This window comes from Artemia franciscana, chromosome 16, assembly GCF_032884065.1.
Source record: "Artemia franciscana chromosome 16, ASM3288406v1, whole genome shotgun sequence".
Taxonomy (NCBI): Eukaryota; Metazoa; Arthropoda; class Branchiopoda; order Anostraca; family Artemiidae; genus Artemia; species Artemia franciscana.
Genome location: NC_088878.1, coordinates 14,011,464 through 14,030,723, shown reverse-complemented (window position 1 = coordinate 14,030,723; position 19,260 = coordinate 14,011,464). Strand labels below are relative to the sequence as shown.

The 19,260-nt window shown below is 35.3% G+C and overlaps 1 protein-coding gene across 2 annotated transcripts in view; it reads right to left on the bottom strand.

Annotated features, from left to right (window-relative positions):
- Positions 1-19,260, bottom strand: part of LOC136037101 (glycerophosphocholine phosphodiesterase GPCPD1-like) — a 93,199-nt gene that overhangs the window by 21,421 nt on the left and 52,518 nt on the right. The window contains exons 8-10 of one of the 2 annotated variants that reach the window (XM_065719555.1): positions 12,562-12,784; positions 10,491-10,634; positions 1,363-1,493 (exon numbers count right to left, since the gene is read on the bottom strand). In XM_065719555.1, coding sequence (XP_065575627.1) covers positions 1,363-1,493; positions 10,491-10,634; positions 12,562-12,784 — 498 coding nt within the window. The remainder of the gene's footprint in view (positions 1-1,362; positions 1,494-10,490; positions 10,635-12,561; positions 12,785-19,260) is intronic. The other variant, XM_065719557.1, reaches the window with a different exon arrangement.

The window sequence follows — 19,260 nt, the reverse complement described above, 5'->3', positions numbered from 1 at the left end:
AGTTAAAATTTCATATTCCGTGCAGTTCCCAAGAGAATTCAGATATGGTAATTTAACGATATGGCAAAACATTCGCGCCTTCGATTTACTTTGCTACTTTACCGTGAATATGTTTTCAATTCCATAACAGCTAATAGTGCAAAAACGTTTATGTTAACCAGACAAAATTTAGTAGCCTCTTCCACCAACAACAAATTTGAATCCTAGAAAATCAAGCTCCCTGCCCTCCCCCCTCTTCCTTCTCCAACATAACCTGAAGGTTCCAACTCAATCCCTCGAGTTTTCCCAGAGAAGTTGTATAAATGGTATTTTGATAACCCAAATTTATCTAGTGTATTTTGATTTGTCTCTCCCCTCCCCTAAGCCCTTCATCTTTCACTTACCTCCAAAGAGTCCCTGAGAGTTCTAGCTTTATACCCCAAGCTGTTCCAGAGGAAGCAAGTGCGTCATTTTCAATATTCTGACAACACATATTCTTTTTTTTTATTCTTTTTTTATTTACCTTGCTACTTAACCGTGTATAGATTAAAAGTCCCACCGAAGCTTATAGCACAAATATATTTTGGCAGAACTTTGACAAAAATCGTCTAGTCCCTTACGCCAAAACACAAAATGAAATCCCCCCGCCCCACATTGATCTTCCTTTCCCCAATGGCAACTTAAAGAATATAAATTTGCGAATTTGGGGAGTCTTGGCCTAGCGAGCGATTTCTAAGAGCTCCTAGCTGTTCGAACAACCAAGACCAAACATGGCCATTTTTTCGACTAGAATATGTGTGAGTAATGAGTAAATTATATAATTTAGAGCCAGTGCATCCGGATTCTGGGGGCAATTTCGACTCAATCTTTCATTGCACTAGAAGTTCAAATTCTACCGGAATGAGCTCCTTTCCAAATTTCTAGGGATGGAAAAAAAATTCGGCCCTTTGTCAGGTCCCGGTGCGTGGGGGTACACAATTTTCTTTTCTATTGTATTTTTTTCCTTTGCATTGGACGCTCCTTTGCCAAGAGAAAAGAGTTTTTGCCCTTTTTGGGCCCTTTTTTCTGAAGAGGGGGGGGGGGAGGGAGAAACAGCACTCCAAAACGATTTTTTTTTCATTATTAGGTTACTCTTGGCTCAAGAACTTGAATGGCTTCCCTGCACGACAATGTCGTTTACATAAATTTCATAGAGCCATCAAGAGACCAAATGATTATAATCAAACATATTTGAGGAAGTATTTAACAAAGCTTCTGTAAAGGTCAAAATTTCCCATTAAAAAATCTTTCTGTAAAAGCTTTAATTCGTTTTTGAATCAAACCCCAAGCAAAAATAAGGACGTATTTTTTGAAACAATAACTAATCTACATATACGAACTTACATGACACATATGTCAGGATGAAAGCATGAGAAAACAATTTTTCTTTTGCCGGCATGGCGAAGAACAGTCATGACAACTTGATCGACGTAAAGATTTGGATCAAAAGGATGTTCTAATTCATATGTTCCGTCCTGAAATTTAAATAATTTTTTTGTTAATGTTAAACAAAAACATTTTTTTTCTTATTAACTGAAAGCGCAGATATGGAAGATGTCATTTTTCTAGACCTGATTTGACTCCATGAATCTGTCGAACCAAAAACTTTGTTTCGGAAAGCTGAACAAATGCAAAAACTAAAGATGTAATTCAGCAGAAGAAATAACATGTAAAGAAATCTTAAATAGGAACATATCGTAGAGCACCATCGTTAGAGTACTGTCTTTGTTCAAATTTGGTCAAACATTTTTTGGTCAAATAAGCTCTCTTTGATAGTGGAATAGACAGTATAAGAACAAGACAAAACAAAGAAAAAACGTACTAAATATTTGGGTGTAGCGACCGTAAACTCTGGATAAGATTGTTGCAGAAAAAGTTTTCAAGCCAGTAATCCTAAAAGTTGATTCTATACTAAACAAATTTTACACGGTCTATTTACAGATTAATTTTAAAAAGTTTTCCTACAAAACAAATTTTTCAACAAAAAGTAAATAACAATATTAAACCAAAGATGAGGAGAATTAAAGTCAAATAATATTTCAAGCCTAAAACTACCATAAGTCACCATCAATAAATAAATGAAACCCAAAACGAACATATATTACAATGAATAACCAAATCAAACTCAAAACGAGGATAAGGTAGGAGTAGTGCTGACACTCCCCTGCCTTGAACAGACTCAAAAGTATTTTGCACTTTACTGAAAACAATCCTTATTTCCAGCTCAATGTTTTTATTTGTTAAATCCAGATAACATTTTAAATATATTTTGTTTTCAGTAAAGCGCAAATTATATTTGAGTCTTTAGAAGGGATGAAGGCGTCAGCCCTACTCCTCTTAGTTTCTACTCGTTTTGAGTTTGGTATGGGGGTTATCAGCCCTACTCATGTTATTTTTGGCCGGTTATTTGTTGTAATTTCTATTAGTTTTGGTTACATTTATATATTGATGGTTATTTATGGTAGTTTTACCCTTGAAAAGTATTTAATTGATTTCTGTCATCTTTGTTTTAATGTAGCTCTTTACTTTTCTTTGAAAAATTATTTATTATTTACTTAAGAATCAACGACGCTTCTTGACTACTAAGGTTCCTGCGTCGGCCCTGCAGCGTGATTCGATCTCTGGGTCCCGTATTACCAAGCTAAGGTCAAATCCACTGCGCCACCACAGGACATTTTTGAAAAATCACTTTTGCGGAAAGTTCCTTTTTAAATAAATTTCAGTTCTTTTTTAAGTGACATAGTCTTTTTCATTGGTAGGAACGAAAATTTTGAATCTTTTCGTTTTTTTATATAAAAATCCAGATTTTGGCTTTATTTTATGTCAGACAAAATTTTCCACAATTTTTAATAATATACGCCCATTTGAAAATCTGGATGCACATAGTATATTTTGATTTAGTTCCAAACCTCAACTCCCCCCCCCCCAAAAAAAACAAACAAAAGACTTAATACCCTATTCTGTTCCTAAGACATTGTATCTATTCCATTTTGACAACCTGGATGCACTTACACTTTTTGATTTAATTAGATAATAGTTGAGTAGCAATTACAGTAGCCCTGAAAGTATCAACTTAATAACCTTAGTTGTTTTTAAGATATTGCTGAGATATCTCATTGATAACCAGCATGCAGGTAGTGCCTTTTGATTAGGTTTTAAAACAACATAAGCTTTTTCGGAAATATACCCTTTCTCAGTCCTAAGATATCCCACCTGAATATCTTGACAACCTGCTCTATTTTGACAACCTGGATACAATCAAACTATTTTGATTTAGTTCAATGGTAGCAATAATAGTAGCAGTAGTAGTAATAGAAAGAGTAGCAAAAAATGTAGTAATATCGGTAGCCCTTGAACTTTCAGCTTAATACCCTAAGACGTTGTTGGGACATTTTTAATACAACTTCTTGATAACCCACATGTATATAATGTTCGACACCACACTCAACATCCCCTGAAAGTTTTATTAATACCCTTAGCATTAGCAATAGTAGAAGTCGTAGAAGCGAAAGTAATAGTAGGAGCGGGGGGACTGTTATTATTGATAGAAGTAGTAGTATTAGAAGTCACAGCTGCAATATTATTCAGATTGCGTATTTTTGGTCTAATTCAACATCCCCTCCTCATGCCCTGCTAGTTTCGAATTAATATTTTAATCTGTTTCTGAGATATTGCTGATATGCTTTTTGATAACCTGCATGCACATAGTGTGTTTCAATTCTGCAAAAAGTCCCCCTCAAACAGTTTCGAAAATTTTGCAAATTAATACCATTAGCCTTAGTAATAGTAGTACTAATAGCAGTAGCAGTAGCACTACTACTATTTGTAGTAGTAGTATATACTTAGTACTTTATAATATTTCAAAATACCCCTCAATATACCCTGAAAGCTTTAACCTAATGCTCTAAACCGTTCTTTATATAATTAAATAAAAAAACTAATTTTTTTAGCTGAAAGTAAGGAGCGACATTGAAACTGAAAACGAACAGAAATTACTCCGTATATGAAATGGGTTGTCCCCTCCGCAACCCCTCGCTCTTTACGCTAAAGCTTTTAATTGTTTTAAAAAGTAGAATTGTGGCAGAGTCAGACTTTAGCGTAAAGAGCGAGGGATTGCGGAGGGGACAACCCATTTCATATACGGAGTAATTTCTGTTCGTTTTAAGTTTTAATGTCGCTCCTTACTTTCAGCTAAAAAAATTAGTTTTTTTTTACTTAATTTCTGAACGTTTTTGAATTAATGCATGTTTGGTTTTGGCTCTCCGCACATAAATTATTAAATTGAAATTTGTATATTAATTATTTTTTTGGCTAAATGGCTTTCTCTTAGTTTTGATCAGACAATTTTGAGAAATAAAGGGTGGAGAAGGAGGTCTAGTTGCCCTCCAATTTTTCGGTTACTTAAAAAGGCAACTAGAACTTTTAATTTTTAACGAACGTTTTTATTAGTAAAAATATACGTAACTTAAGAATTAATTTACGTAACAAACTTTCATAATCTTATATTTTTATTATGTATTTGAGGGGGTTTGTACCCTCGTTAATACCTCGCTCTTTACACTAAATCGTAAGTTTTGTCCCAATTCTTTAAGAATGGCCCCTGAATCAGAAAGGCCGTAGAATAAATAGTTGAAATTACTAAAAATACTTTAGCATAAAGAGCGAGGTATTTATCTCCTCCTAAATACCTCGCTCTTTATGCTAAAGTATTTTTAGAACCCCTTATATGCGTAATAATCTCTGTTCGTTTTAAGTTTCAATGCTACTCCTTCCTTTCATTTGAAAAAACGTTTTCATGTTTATTTTTCATTGTTTTCTTATAGTAATGCTAGAAAATCCTGCTCCCTTTTCATTGAATTTTTCTTCCCCCATAACAGATTCCTTCAAGGAAAGATCCTCCAACAAAGCCCCACCCCCAAACAAAATAAAATCCCCCTGAAAACGTCTGTACACTTCCCAATAACCATTACTATATGTAAACATTGGTCAAAGTTTGTAACTTGCAGCCCCTCCCCCAGGGATTGTGGGGGAGTAAGTCATCCCCAAATACATAGTTATTATGGTTTTCGACTATGCTGAACAAAATGGCTATCTCAAAATTTTGATCCGTTGACTTTGGGAAAAAACGAGCGTGGGAGGGGGCCTAGATGCCCTCTAATTTTTTTGGTCATTTAAAAAGGGCACTAGAACTTTCCCTTTCCGTTAGAATGAGCCCTCTTGCGACATTCTAGGACCACTTGGTCGATACGATGACCCCTGAAAAAAAAAAAAAAAAAAAAACACGCACCCGTGATTTGTCTTCTGGCAAAAAATACAAAATTCCATATTTTTGTAGATAGGAGCTTGAAACATCGACAGTAGGGTTCTCTGATACACTGAATCTGATGGTGTCGTTCAGATTCTACGACTTTTAGGGGGTGTTTCCCCCTATTTTCTTAAATAATGCAAATTTTCTCAGGATCGTAACTTTTGATGGGTAAGACTAAACTTGATAAAACTTATATATTTAAAATCAGCATTAAAATGCGATTCTTTTGATGTAGCTATTGATATCAAAATTCAATTTTTTAGAGTTTTGGTTACTATTGAGCCGGGTCGCTCCTTACTACAGTTCGTTACCACGAACTGTTTCATTCAATTCAATTCAATTCGTTTATTAACAAAAGAAACAAATCACACACTATAAACTAACTACACCCTAGGAGAGCACTGCCCGTAACGGGTGACAGTATTCATTCAATCATCAAGAATAGAAATATAAGGTAAGAACAGAAAAGAAGAAGAAGGGAAAAGAAAAGAAAACAAACGTAAATTAATAAAACAAAACATAGAGAACTATCGGTAAAAGAAATTAGGATCTAATTCAATGTTTTCGATTAAGAAGCTTTTAATCTTACTTTTGAACTCTGGTAGGCTATTAGCATTTCTCAAAGTATTTGGCAAATAATTCCATATTTTCGGTCCGGTAAATTTAATTGAAAAACCAAATGACGTGAGACGTCTCGTTTCTGTAACTAGTTGCGATGCATGCCGAGTATCATGTTGGTGAATTTCATCATTCCTTCGAAAAACTGACATAAACGACTCAGGTGCGGTATTTGTGCTTACTTTACATAAAGTTTCGGCAATCTTTTTTTCTCGAAGTCGAGCTACATTTAATATCTTAAGTCTTATTAAAAACGCCTTCACACTCTGACGAGGCTCAAGCTTGCAAATTGCACGTATAGCTTTATTCTGAAGAATTTGAACTTGCTTCCATTCTGACTTATAATTTGAAGCCCAAATGCTTATTCCATATAAAAGATATGAGTGGAATAGACTAAAATATAGGATCAGTAATATTTTATGGGGAAAAATAAATTTCAGTCTATGGAGAATACCAACAGCTTCATACAAAGAAATTTAATGTCGATTGCCCAATCCAGCTTTTCATCAATTATTATACCTAAATATTTAATGTGGTCAACTCTTTCAATTTTTTCGTGGTCTGCCGTATTTATCTTGCTATCGTAAACTGGGTCATTTCCATGTTTAAAAATGATATACTTCGTCTTTTTTTACTAAGGGAAAGCAACCGCTCTTCAAAGAATTCGGTTGCTGCTTGGAGGCAAACTTCAGCGTTTGTAATTAGTTGCTCACGGTTTTTATGTGTTAGAAATAATACTGTATCGTCTGCAAAATTTATTATATATGCAAAGGGGATATCAGCCGAAAGTTCATTCACATAAATTAAAAAAAGTAATGGTCCAAGACCTGATCCCTGGGGCACCCCACAAGTTACATCGAATGAATCTGATAAGATACCATTAGCAAGTATTTTACAACGTCTATTTGTTAAATATGACCGAATCCATTCAAGAGCCGTCGACTTTATCCCATATCCTTCTAATGTTTCAAGAAGGATGTCAAAATCAACGCAATCAAAAGCTTTTGTTAAATCTAGAAAAATCGCCAGAGAATATAAACCATCATCTTGCGCCGATTTTATATTCATTATAAGATCCGTAATTGCGAGTTCAGTGGATCTGTTTTTCTGAAATCGATATTGTTTATCAGAAAGAATTTTATTAGCTTCAAAGTATTCATATAGTCTTTTTGCAGCAAGCTTTTCATATATTTTCGAAAAAATTGGAAGTAAGCTAATTGGTCGATAGTTATCAATTACTGTTGGATCTCCTCCTTTAAAAAGTGGAATTAATTTGGATTCTTTTAGTTTAGTAGGGAAAATACCTTCGTCAAGGCTTCTGTTTCTAAGGACCGTAAGAGGCTCAATGATTGCTGGTTGTACTATTCGTATTAGTTGCAAAGACCGTTGACCTTGTCCCTTTAATTTCACAAATGCATTTTTTTTACTTCATCACATGTAACAGACGGAAATTTTTGCATTTCTGCCATTGTCTCTTGTTTCTTTAGTTTTGGAGGTGTTACCTGTGTCAATAGTTTTCTTTTTGATTTTGCATTCGACAGTTTATCTTTTATTTTTTTCCCACATTTACAAAAAATGAACCAAGAAGACTTGAAATTTCTTCCGGTGATTTTATTGATTCTTTTTCATTTACTAGTTCTTTTATATGACGTATTTTTTCTGATTTATTTGGATCAATGACCGAATTAATTATTTGCCAGGTTTTCCTGGGGTTCCCATTTGTATTTTTAAAACTCTTTTGGAAATATATTTCCTTTGCATTTCTTTTCAGCTGGTTTAACTTATTTCTATATTCTTTAAACTGGTGAAAATTCTATTCAGACGGATCACTTAAATGTTGTTTGTAAAAAGTTTTGCGGTTGTTAACAGAAACGAGAAGTCCCCGTGTCATCCATGGTTTTCTGGGCAAATGCTTACGCTTTGGCTCCTTCAACACAGGACAGTGGTAATTATAACTGCTAGTAATTATATCAATAAATGCCGAATACGCTGAATCTGAATCAACGTGGGCTTGAAAAAAAATTTTCCCACTGAATACAATTTAAGCTTAGTACCAGATCTGCAATATTTTTTTCTGATTCATCTCGCCGATTAAGCCTGTAATTCGGTTCTGACTTTATCTTACTTTTATCCGTCACTACATCAGTGAAAGTAGCAAAATGATCTGATGTTTCAAATAATAGCACTTTTAAGAACTTTCTAACAATATTTTGGTGAGATACAAATATATTATCAATCAGAGTCGCGGACGTTGGAGTTACCCTTGTGGGTATTCGGACTCTAGGCAGGTAACCATGACATACAGTTTTGAAGAAATAAGAGATTTTTGAATTTTTTAACGACAGTAGATCCATATTAAAATCCCCAAGCATTATTACTGGGTACCGATGACACTTCAACTTTGACAAAAGCTTTTCTAGTTCATCCATAAATATTTCCGTATCACCTGACGGGCTATGATATACCAACACCATTAGAATTTCCTGATGATTTAATTTTACCTTGAGACAGAATGACTCAAATATTCTTTCAACACGAATATTAAAATCAGGTATTAGCGAATAATCAAGTTCCTTGTCGCACATAATACGCTAGACCACCTTTCCTTAGCTTTTCACGGTTTAATACTTCTAACGAGAAACCTGTAATATCAAGCATTTTCTTATCCATACTCTCTGTAAGGAACGTTTCTGTCAGCGCTAGAACATCAAATTGATTATTTTTACTGACAACTTCAGATATTTCATCATATGCTGTCTGTAATGACTGACAATTTAAGTGACCAACCCTTAAGTCCGACTTATTTACCTTTTTCGAGCACTCACTTACATATCTGCATGATATAATATCTACCAATAATTCACTCTGTTCTTTGTCATCTTCACCTAGCGTTGTGTTTATCAGAGAATCTAGGCACAGAGGATTTTTTTCAAACTGTTCTAGTCGATTCATCTGTATAACGCACTAAATGAACTAATTAATAAATCACTGAAACAATGCAATTGCTCCCTGTCTTGTTACATTACTGGTTGAGAAGGATCGGGCAATGCAATTATGTCATCGACATCCGTAATTAGCTTTGTAGTTGACCCTATTTTGGCCATGATTTTTCCGTCTACTGTCCAAACATTCCGATTTCCAACTTTGTCTTTAGTAGCATTGAGGAGGTCTAGCCTCGCTTTAGTCAAAGACTCAGAAATGAAGAGACCTGTTCCTTTTAATTTTTTTTCTTTCACCCAGTACTGTTTTTGCCAACAAAACTGTTCTGAAGCTCACCTCAAAAGATGCCCCTCTCTCCTTTGTCTCGTTGCCAATCTTTCGAACATCACTTATATCGGCTATGCTGAGGTCACTAATTTCCAGCTTTTTTTCATAATGTTCAACAGATTTGATGACACAGTTTGTGAGGCGGAAACCTCTTTCACGCCATGTATGACCAGCTTTTTTGCCTTCGCTTCCTGTTTCAAAGAGTCAATCTCACACCATAGCCAATTGACTGACTTTTCATAGGTCGCAATCATTTTTTCAATTCGCAGTAATGACTTATGGTATAGTTCAAACTTCACGTCGTATTCGATCTTCAAACTGTAGTGGACAGCTTGAGTGATTTTTTCAATCTGAGAAGTCGTAATTCCTGGCATACTGTCCTTTAGTTTTCCTACTTGTTTTGTGATTCCAGCAGAAACCGTTGTGCTAATATTGGCTTGATCAGACGCTATCTTGAGCGCTATTTGATCAAGCGATTCTCGAAGCGAAGTTGCGTTACTCGAGACAGTTCCACCAAGATCCGGATTTTGAAGCATTTCTTTCAGTGCTTTTGCCACTGCGGGCCTTTTGTCGGTTTTGGCCACTTCATAACCAACATCGTATTCCATTAGGGACCCAGCAGTAACAATTGTGAGTTCGTTTTTACCTCCGTAGCAGAGTACTTGGTACTTAACTTGACCGTCCTTAATTGGTATAACTTTTATTATCTTCACGGGCCAGCTTTTGTAGTGTGTAAATCTGCAAAACACTGTTTCACCAATTGTAAACATCCTTTCCATCAGTGGGCGGGGACAGAAACTATCACTGAATATATCTCGATACTCAAAGTTTGATTATAGTCCAAAAATACGGTAAATGACTTATCTTATTCGAGGTTTTTAATTAATTCAATATATAATCCTTTTTCCACCACTGGTTCAGATTCAGTCTCTAATTAATTCAGAAAATAATCCTTTTTTTCACCATTTAATCTGTTGCGTAACACTGAAATCACTATTCAAAATATACAAAATATGCAGACTGCCAATCTTTTGGCAGCCTGCATACCACTACCGTTTTTCAATTTAATTCAATATCCAACCTCAAAATTTCTCCTTAATACCCTTACCCTTAATAGTAGCAGTAGAAGTAGCAGGAGAAACAGAGAGAGAGAGAGAGAGAGGTAGGGGGGAGAGGGAGAGAGAGAGAAAATTTAAGTTTTTTCTTCCCAGTTAGGGTTCTGCCCCTACTTAAGTAATCATCATTCAATACGCTCTTGTGAGATTACATTAAACTTCACCTTCTTTTGCATGTTCCATTTCAGTTCCACATTCATTCCAACACGCTCATCAACACAGTCCAAAACAGATTCCAAGGTAGGGAATGGCCTATCATCACCCACATCTGGCAATTTACTAGATTCACTTTCTGCTTGATGCAAAAACTGCAAAAGAAAAAGAATATCGCTCTAATTTGTTTTACTCTAAAGCGAACTTGTAATATGAACTTACTTTAATTGAGCACAGATTAACAGGAAATACTTATTTACAAATATTAAAAACAGCATGTTTTTTTTAAATAAAAAGGTCTGAAATACCGCTGCATCTCAGACGTTATGAGAACCTTACCACATATGAAAGGTTTCTGAACCTATGTGAGCACTAAAACCATAGCCAAAACCCGATAATCCGACACAGCGAATATTACAAGAACGCTTCTTTTCTGTGGCAAAGACGACTTTCCCTTTAAAAACCAATTAGTGAAGATGGGGGAGGGAGTGTTGACATTTTGCTTGCACAGAAGGGAAGTAGCAACTCTTTATAAGGTAGAATTCTAACTCCTTCCCGTTTCCTTTACTTTTGTAAGAAACAGAGCTGAAAACACAACTGTAGTACTTCCAGGCTATGATGACAACAACAGGTGAATCTATATGATCACGGCAGGGCTTGGTTTTAATCCTCGCAAGAGGCAAGATATTTAACCTCATAGGATTTTTTATAGTAATTAAAAGATTACGTATATTGGCATAACTTGGTTCCTGTATTATTTACAACAAAGCAAATTTTCACTTCTTCGGAGTAAATCTGAATGGTTGGGGCCTGAGAGCGGATGTCGTTGTTACAAAGACAAGAAAGTTAGTATAATTTAGGTTAAAGATAATATTTATATTTTATTACTGTTGTAATTCCCAAAACAGGGCAAAAGCTTAGGGGAATTCCAGAAATTCAGGAAAAGTAAGAGATTCAAACACCAAGGGCTCAGAAATTCCAACAGTGTTTCAAATCCAAGCTTTCAGTTTCATCTTTCAACAATTCTCCTGCTTCTTCCCTCTTAACGCAGCCAACTCCTATTTTCTAACAATCTCCTACCCCCGCTTTCCACCTACTCCTGCTTTATCTTCACTTTCCTACTTCTAGACCCAAATCCAATACAGACTCGAAAGTGGATACAATAGATACGAAATTGGCTCCTAATTAAATTTGGTTGATATACGACGACAGAAACTCGGAATTTGGGATTACCAGGTTGGCTTTTCAATAAAGCCGTCCTAGCCGAGTGGATTGGTGCGCTGGATTTAGGATCCTTTGTCTAAGAGTGCCAGGGTTCAAATCCTTGTGTACGCAATTATCTGGTTTGGGACGAGGGTCAGTAGCGTGACTCTGTAAGCTCAGCCAGAGTCGACCCAGCTCTAAATGGGTATCTGGAGAAATCTTGGGAAGGTAAACAGGAAGGGTGTGTGAAAGCACAAGATGGTTGGCCCCCAGCCCCACATTGCACTTCCTGGCTGAAGTGCCAAAAACGGAGATCAGCACCACAGGTAGGGACTGTAAAGTCCAATACCGTGTTCTTTACCTGTTTTTTTTCCACCTTTCAATAATTGTTTCTGTAGAAATCTAGAAGACACAGAGACTTTGTGAATCAGGTATAGAGGAGATACTTCAATTATCTACACCGGTCTGGCAATCCATGATCCTACAAGCTTACTTGCGTACAAAGAAAAATTCTGCTTCGTTTCATATTTATGCTGTATAGTTGATTAGAAGGAAGAAAATGTTTTTGGTGTGAAAATTATAGGGAGTTTCGGAAGCCTCATAGCTCTTCTGCTGATAACAGTTTAAAATTTTCATCGCTCATCTTTAATGAGCCCAGCACCATTGGCAATTGAAAAAAAAAAAAAAAAAAAACAACAACAATAGCATTAGCGTAGCCCACGAAGAAGCCTATTTAGCTAGCTACATATAATCTTTGTTAAGGCAGCTTAGCGCAGTGGCAAACTTGTAGAGCTAGCAGTAGAAGTAGTAGCCCGACTAGCTCCGAAAGCCACAAATGCTACTCTTTAAATATACAAAATAACACTTTAAAGAGTTTACCTTCAGTCTCTGCAATTGATCTAGAGTCAACTCTTTAACTGGCAAAAGTAGTTTGTCGTGATCATCGAAACCTTTCTTCTTAAGCAAGACATTGACAACAAAGTCATGGTACACAACAGGTATGTGGTCTTTGGAAAGATGGACGTCAAACTCCAAATAATCAGCGCCATGCTCAGCAGCAAGCTGAAGTGAGGCTAATGTGTTTTCACGAATGTGAGAACAGCTAAAACAAAGATTTTTGACATAAAATAGATATTGAAATTCAAAGTCAGGGTATTTTTTGACAACTAGGGAATGCACAGTTTCTTTACACGATTACGCAGCAAGTTTCTGAAGGATAAAAGAGAAGCAAAAATGTTAATAAATAATTTTGTTTTGACAACAGAAACCTTACGAGATAAAGCTTTCTAAGAGATTGAATTTACTCCAAAATTACTGTTGCGAAGAACCAAAACTTACAAGCAAATGTAAAGTAGACATTTTAGTAACTATTATCTAAATTCATTTACATTCATATTTGCAGGAAAGAAATATAGGAATGATTTATCATTACCAAAATATAATAGCTCAATAGAAAAGGTAAATTCTACAGACCATAATCAAATAGAGATGCACTTTTAAAACTCCAAAGCCGACGAACAATTTCCCTACCTTCCAGGTAGGAAAGGTAGTTCCCTACCTGGAAAAACCTACCGTTTTTTTTTCTAGCGGTCTGTACGAATCACTTACAAATTATTAACAAGAGCAGAACGATTGTTAAAACCCAGCTTGATTGTTTCTTTGTTGATAATTTAAAAATAATTTTCCATTTCTTCTAGCAAAATTGATAACCAACGTGAAAACATAGCTAAACCTATTAGAGCTCAGACTTGACAACTATTATTCGACATTGAGCTTGTAAGAAAAAAATAACGACGAAAACAAATTAATTAGAATTTCCAAAAGAGCTTAAAGCACCTCGAAATCGACCTAAGAAGTATACCATGGATTCATCATGGTCAATTTTCAGTCCTTCATCATCGTATTTTAGCTATAATATCACTGAAATGTCGTTTTTTCTTTGGCGGCACATGAAGGGCACTGAAAAGTCGTAGAAAGCTGTTTAAGAGCTCATTTGAAAGCTAATGCCCTTATCTACATACTTCATAATCTCGGCTTAACGCTAAAGTAAAATACTAAAACTGCATTTTTGTGTTATTTCAGCATTTTTCGCATCATATATGAACGCCATGACATGATGCTATGTTTATGAATAACCAAAATAAAAAAAAAGTTTTAAAAAAGGCTGTCAAGTGAGAAAAGAATTCCCATCTAAAGGTACATCAAGAATGATAAATTAATTGGTAAGAATTTACGTCTTAATTTGATTTATCCATTCAGATAAACCCCATTGTGGTCTAGAAACCACAAAAACCATAAAAAGGTTTATCTTAACAGTAAAAAGTTATTATCAAAGCATTTTTCTAGATTTTTTAGAAAAGAGCTCCAACTCCTTTTAAAATGGCGGAACATGAAAATGAGAAATGCACAATTAAAATTACTATGAAAAAAACCCTAAAAAGGAACATTTAGCCCCCCATCTTGACGAACAGGAAAATTACTTTTTGAATAAGTAGCAGCGATTTGTTTCCCTTTTTCTTTCGCCTAGGCTATCAGGATACCACAAGATCGCAGAGAGATAATTAATGACTCATTGAAAAGCCACATCATATCTATGAGCTTTTAGTAAATAAAAAGCGAACCATGAAATAAATAATAACAAAGCTCCCCAAAAAATGCACTTCTGTCAAAAATTGCATCCTATTTTAGGGCTATCCCTTCTGACTCTTTGAGAAGCCATAAGAACTTTCAATTTCACTTGAAAATGAGTTCAAATTTCACTTGAATTCATTTGAAATTTCATTTAATTTTTTTTTCAAATTTCGTCTCCCATTTCAGAATTGCTCTCCCCTGGAAAGCTTTTCCAGGTCTTTGCTGGGCAGCTTTGACATATAGACATTATGTTTCAGCATGGAAAATTATCTATCAGGTAATTTGTAAATCTAATAACTTGAATCACAGATACTGACATGTGCATCCTCCAACACAAGTTTGTCGAGGATGTATATGCTAGAAAAAAGTAGGTAATAGGAGAGCGTATGTCGCGTTCTGAAGAAAGACTGTAAATACAAAATTCTTTCTTCATTTAATTTAGGAGAATCGTTATTAGGGGATTTCCTCAGTCACTTCCAGTTTAACTATATCACCCCGAAACCTGAAAATAACATTACAGAACACATATATTGATGAGATACAATGCGGAAAATAAGAAAACCATGTAGTAAACTGTTGATCTAATAATAAACTAATCGGGCTGAAAGTAGTAACCCATCAATAGTTTTAAACGGAGTCCTATCCCTGCTTTTTAAGCGGAGCCCTGCCTTTAAATGAAGCCGTATCCCGTCATTCCATGACAACCAACAGGTATTAATTACGTCATAACTAATGTTTTCTAAGAGATGCAGATGTTAATTACAACATAGGGAACGCATACTTTTGTGTTACATAACAGAGGATGTTTAAAAAACCTAGTATGGCTGTTACGTTGTTACGTAATGACTATCGTGGTTGTTACGTAATGACAGGGGACACACGTGGGATGTGACGCAAACTTACACACGGCGTTACGTAATGTCGGTACACATGTGGGTGTTACGTAGTTGCGTCGCACAAGTGAGATGTCACGTAATGACAAAGCAAAAGTGGGGTATTAAGTAATGACGGTGTACACTTGGAACGTAACCCAATCTTACATGTGGGTGTTACGTAATGGCAGTTCACACACGGATATAACATAATGGCGGCGCAACCGTGAAATGTCAAGTAATGGCAGCGCACGTGTGGAGTGTTACGTAATGAGGGCGCACACGTGGGATGTGACGCAATCTTACACATGGGTGTTACGTAATGACAGCGCATACGTGGGATGTTACGCAATGACAGTGCAAATGCGGGATATTACGTAATGCCGATACACACATTGTTGTTCCATAATACTTTAAAAGATTTTTTCCTTCAGTATTTCTTTTTCTTTCAAGGTACTTTTTCTTCTTACAAGAAGTTTTTCTGTTTCAAGGTCTTTTTATCTTCAGGATTTCATTTTTTTCCAAGGCGTTATTTTTTTTTTTAATTTTTCATTTATCAGTAGGATAGTGATTGACCGATTCTGGATCACCTAGATCACCCCAACAATTTACATCATTTCCAGTCCATTTTACATCATTCAAACATCAAATATTGTACATTTTGAAGATTTTCCATCCCAACACTCAAAACGAAAACAGTTCCTTGGAAATCAAATTTGGTCTCACTTTTATACTTTTTCACGATGTAAACACGGGTTCTAGATTGCCCCATCAATTCAGCCCCTTTTACATGAAGATTTCCGACTTATAATTTCCCAACCTGAACTTTAAGATCGAAACAGGTCTTGTGAAATATGAATTCGATTATATTGTATTTTTCCTATACTACCGGTAAAATTTGATAATTTATTATTTAGTGAATAGTTCAATATCTGAATAAATAATTCTTTGTAATTCTTTACAAAGAATTATTCTAAATAATAATTCTTTTTCTGAATAATTCTTTGAATCCATTCCCTCAAATCTTCTTTTTATACAATCAACACACAAATGACCACAATTCACATCGCTAAAATTTTGGACTTGAGTAAAATGATAGGCAGTTTGCTTCTTTGATGTCTTTAAGTAGTTGACTATTTCATTTCCAGGTTGAATTCCAAAAGAAAAAGAAAATCCTACAAATGACAACTTTTACTACAATTTTTTACTACTTTTTTTTGCAACTTTTACTACAATTGTAAACAACTTTTAATCACTTCTGCAATTCAGCCATTTATTAGGAGCTGATTTTGTTAAGCAAAATTCTAAAAATATAAAATAGTCAAGCCTATGGGAATTTTATTGCTTGCTATTTACTACTCTTGAGACTTTGTTGAGAACGTAGAAGTCTGTTAGTGTTTATTAATATTTTTACTAATTTAAATTTGTTTAATAAATAAACCTGAAATAAATGGAGATTTATTGTATGCGATGTTAACAGATTACTGCATCCGAGTCTTTAACTCAGACAGTTTCAAAAAGAAATGAAGTACCAATGATTAAAGGTATTTTGTGTTTGCAAATTTTGTGGTTGCAAGAAAAATCGTTTAAAAAAAGGAAGTAATGAACAAAAACCCTGGATAAAAGAATAGGAAAAATGGAATATAATCAAATTCTTATTTCACAAGACCTATTACGATCATAAAGCTCAGGATGGGAAATTATAAAAATGTCGGAAATCATCATTTAAGAGGGGGAGAACTGATGGGGTGACCTAGAGCCCGTGTTTACATTGTGAAAAAGTATAAAATGTGAACAAATTTGATTTCCAAGGACCTGTTTTCGTTTTGAATGTAGGGACAGAAAATGTTAAAAATGTTCAATATTTGATGTTAGAATGATATAAAATGGACTGAAAATGATGTAAATTGATGGGGTGATCTTGGTGGTCCAGGATCGGCAATTACTATACTACTTTTATCTTTTAATCTCAGGAAACCTTTATATTCTAATGGTTTTTGTCACCATTAGGATTTGAAAGGGCATTTCTGTCCAATGGAATGGAACATTAACCAGTGGACTATGGAAACCTTTCTAATAGTATGATTCAGGAAATATATTCTACGAGATAACCTATTCGATTCACGGCGAAATCCCTGAGCCTCTAACTAGTATGATTAAATGAATTGCGTGTTGCCATATGGCTGCAATATTTTACACGGAAGGGAAAATTGATTACGAGAGTTTGGTTATACTTCAAGTGCACCTGCTTGCTAAGTAATGCTTTAGAGGGGTATTTAAAATCAGACATTGCGATTATTCACTTCTTAGCGATATGTTCCTAGTATTTTTTTTTTTTTTGGGGGGGGGGGTCCTTCTTAGCGAATTTCTAGAGATGTTTTCTTAGAGAATAATATAAACTTGCTTTAAAAAACAGGATGTATTTTGTTTTGAAAGGACTATTTTTTGAAAAAAAAAGTATATTTTTTTTTTGTAATAAGAATTTGTGATTTCTTAGGATGTGCGCAGGAGCGTGTTCTAGGGTGGTATATTGTGCCATGCCGGTCTCTATTGCCAAGAGCCATCAGAAGAGACGTTATTTGGGATTTTTCCATTAAGTTTAAACGATCGCTTCTAGTGTAAATGAATATTTTTTCCAGTAAAATGCTCGAAAAATGCCATGTGTGCGATAATGCCTGCTAAAGGTTGCCAAAAGAATATGCCACCCTATTTTTCATGTATTTTTGTTTTGTAAGAATTATTTTTGTGTTGTCAAAAGTATTTTCCTTTTGTAACAAGTATTTGGTATTTTGTACGAAGAATTTGTGACCTTGTAGGATCTATTTTTTTTCTTTTGTAAGCATTAATTTTTGTTTTGTAATCAGCATTTTTGTATTTTGTAATAAGGAGTTATTATTTCTTAGGATATACGCTAGAGAATGTCATAGATGTGGTAGATTGCGCCACCCTGGCCTCAATTTCACGGAATTAGCAGAAAAGACGTTATGGGGATTATTCATTAAGTTTAAACGATCGATTATAGAGAAAACGGATATTGTTTTCAGGAAAATGCCCGAAAATGCCATATGTGCGATAATTCCTGCTAGAGATTCTGAGTCACATGCTGGGAATTACCGTGGAATATTGCAATCTAGCAACGAAATGGCAAGTTTCCACTGTTGAAATAAAAACAATAATCATTTTAAGTTATTTTTGTGGGAAAAAAGGTTGAAAACCATTACGTGATAATGCGCGCCAGAGAAGTGCCGTTTGCCAGCCATAGATTACCACAAAGGCAGCCACATATAGAATCTTGGAACTGGCAGAACTTGGAACGGAATTGGTGGAATCGACATTGCGGAATCGGGTAAAGAAGTGAGGAGTCCGAAACTAACACAACCGAAGCCGGATTTGGAGTTGGGATCGGAGGGGCACTGTGAGAGCTGGAATAGGTTGAACCGGCATGGAAGCCAGCAGAATAGGAGGTGGAAATGTTGTAATCGGGGTCTGAAGCGAGGAAAGCGGAATTGGTTATCACTTTATTTAAAATATATATCTAGAAATCACCCCACTTGTATCCCTCGCCATACCCCCTTGTATCCCTGGCCATGGAGCCTTTCGAGGGGGAATAAGTGTATTGTAATTCTATTTTGAATTGTATTTTGTATTGTATTATATTGAATAATAACAATAAAACTTCTTCTTCTTCTTCTTAGGAATGGTGATGGGGTGCCAAAAGGTGCCAAAGGGTCAGTCATGGTGTGGCATTTTGTATCACGAAGAGTTGGCTTACAAAAACGCGAACCAATCGATTTAATGCATGATTTTTAACAAGAAAATATCTGGAAAATATCTTAGGAGTCATGAGGGGTGCAAGAGGGTCATTAATAGTGTCGTACGGTGGTGTTAATTGACATGGTGTATCATGGAGGGTTGGGTTGCAAAACATGATCTAATTGATTTAATGCATGATTTTTAACAAGAAAATATCTCAAAAAATATTTTAGTAATGATGAGGGGGTGGTAGAAGATGCTAATGGGACAATAATAGTATGGCACGGTGGTGTAAATTGGCAAGGTGTATCAGGTAGGGTTG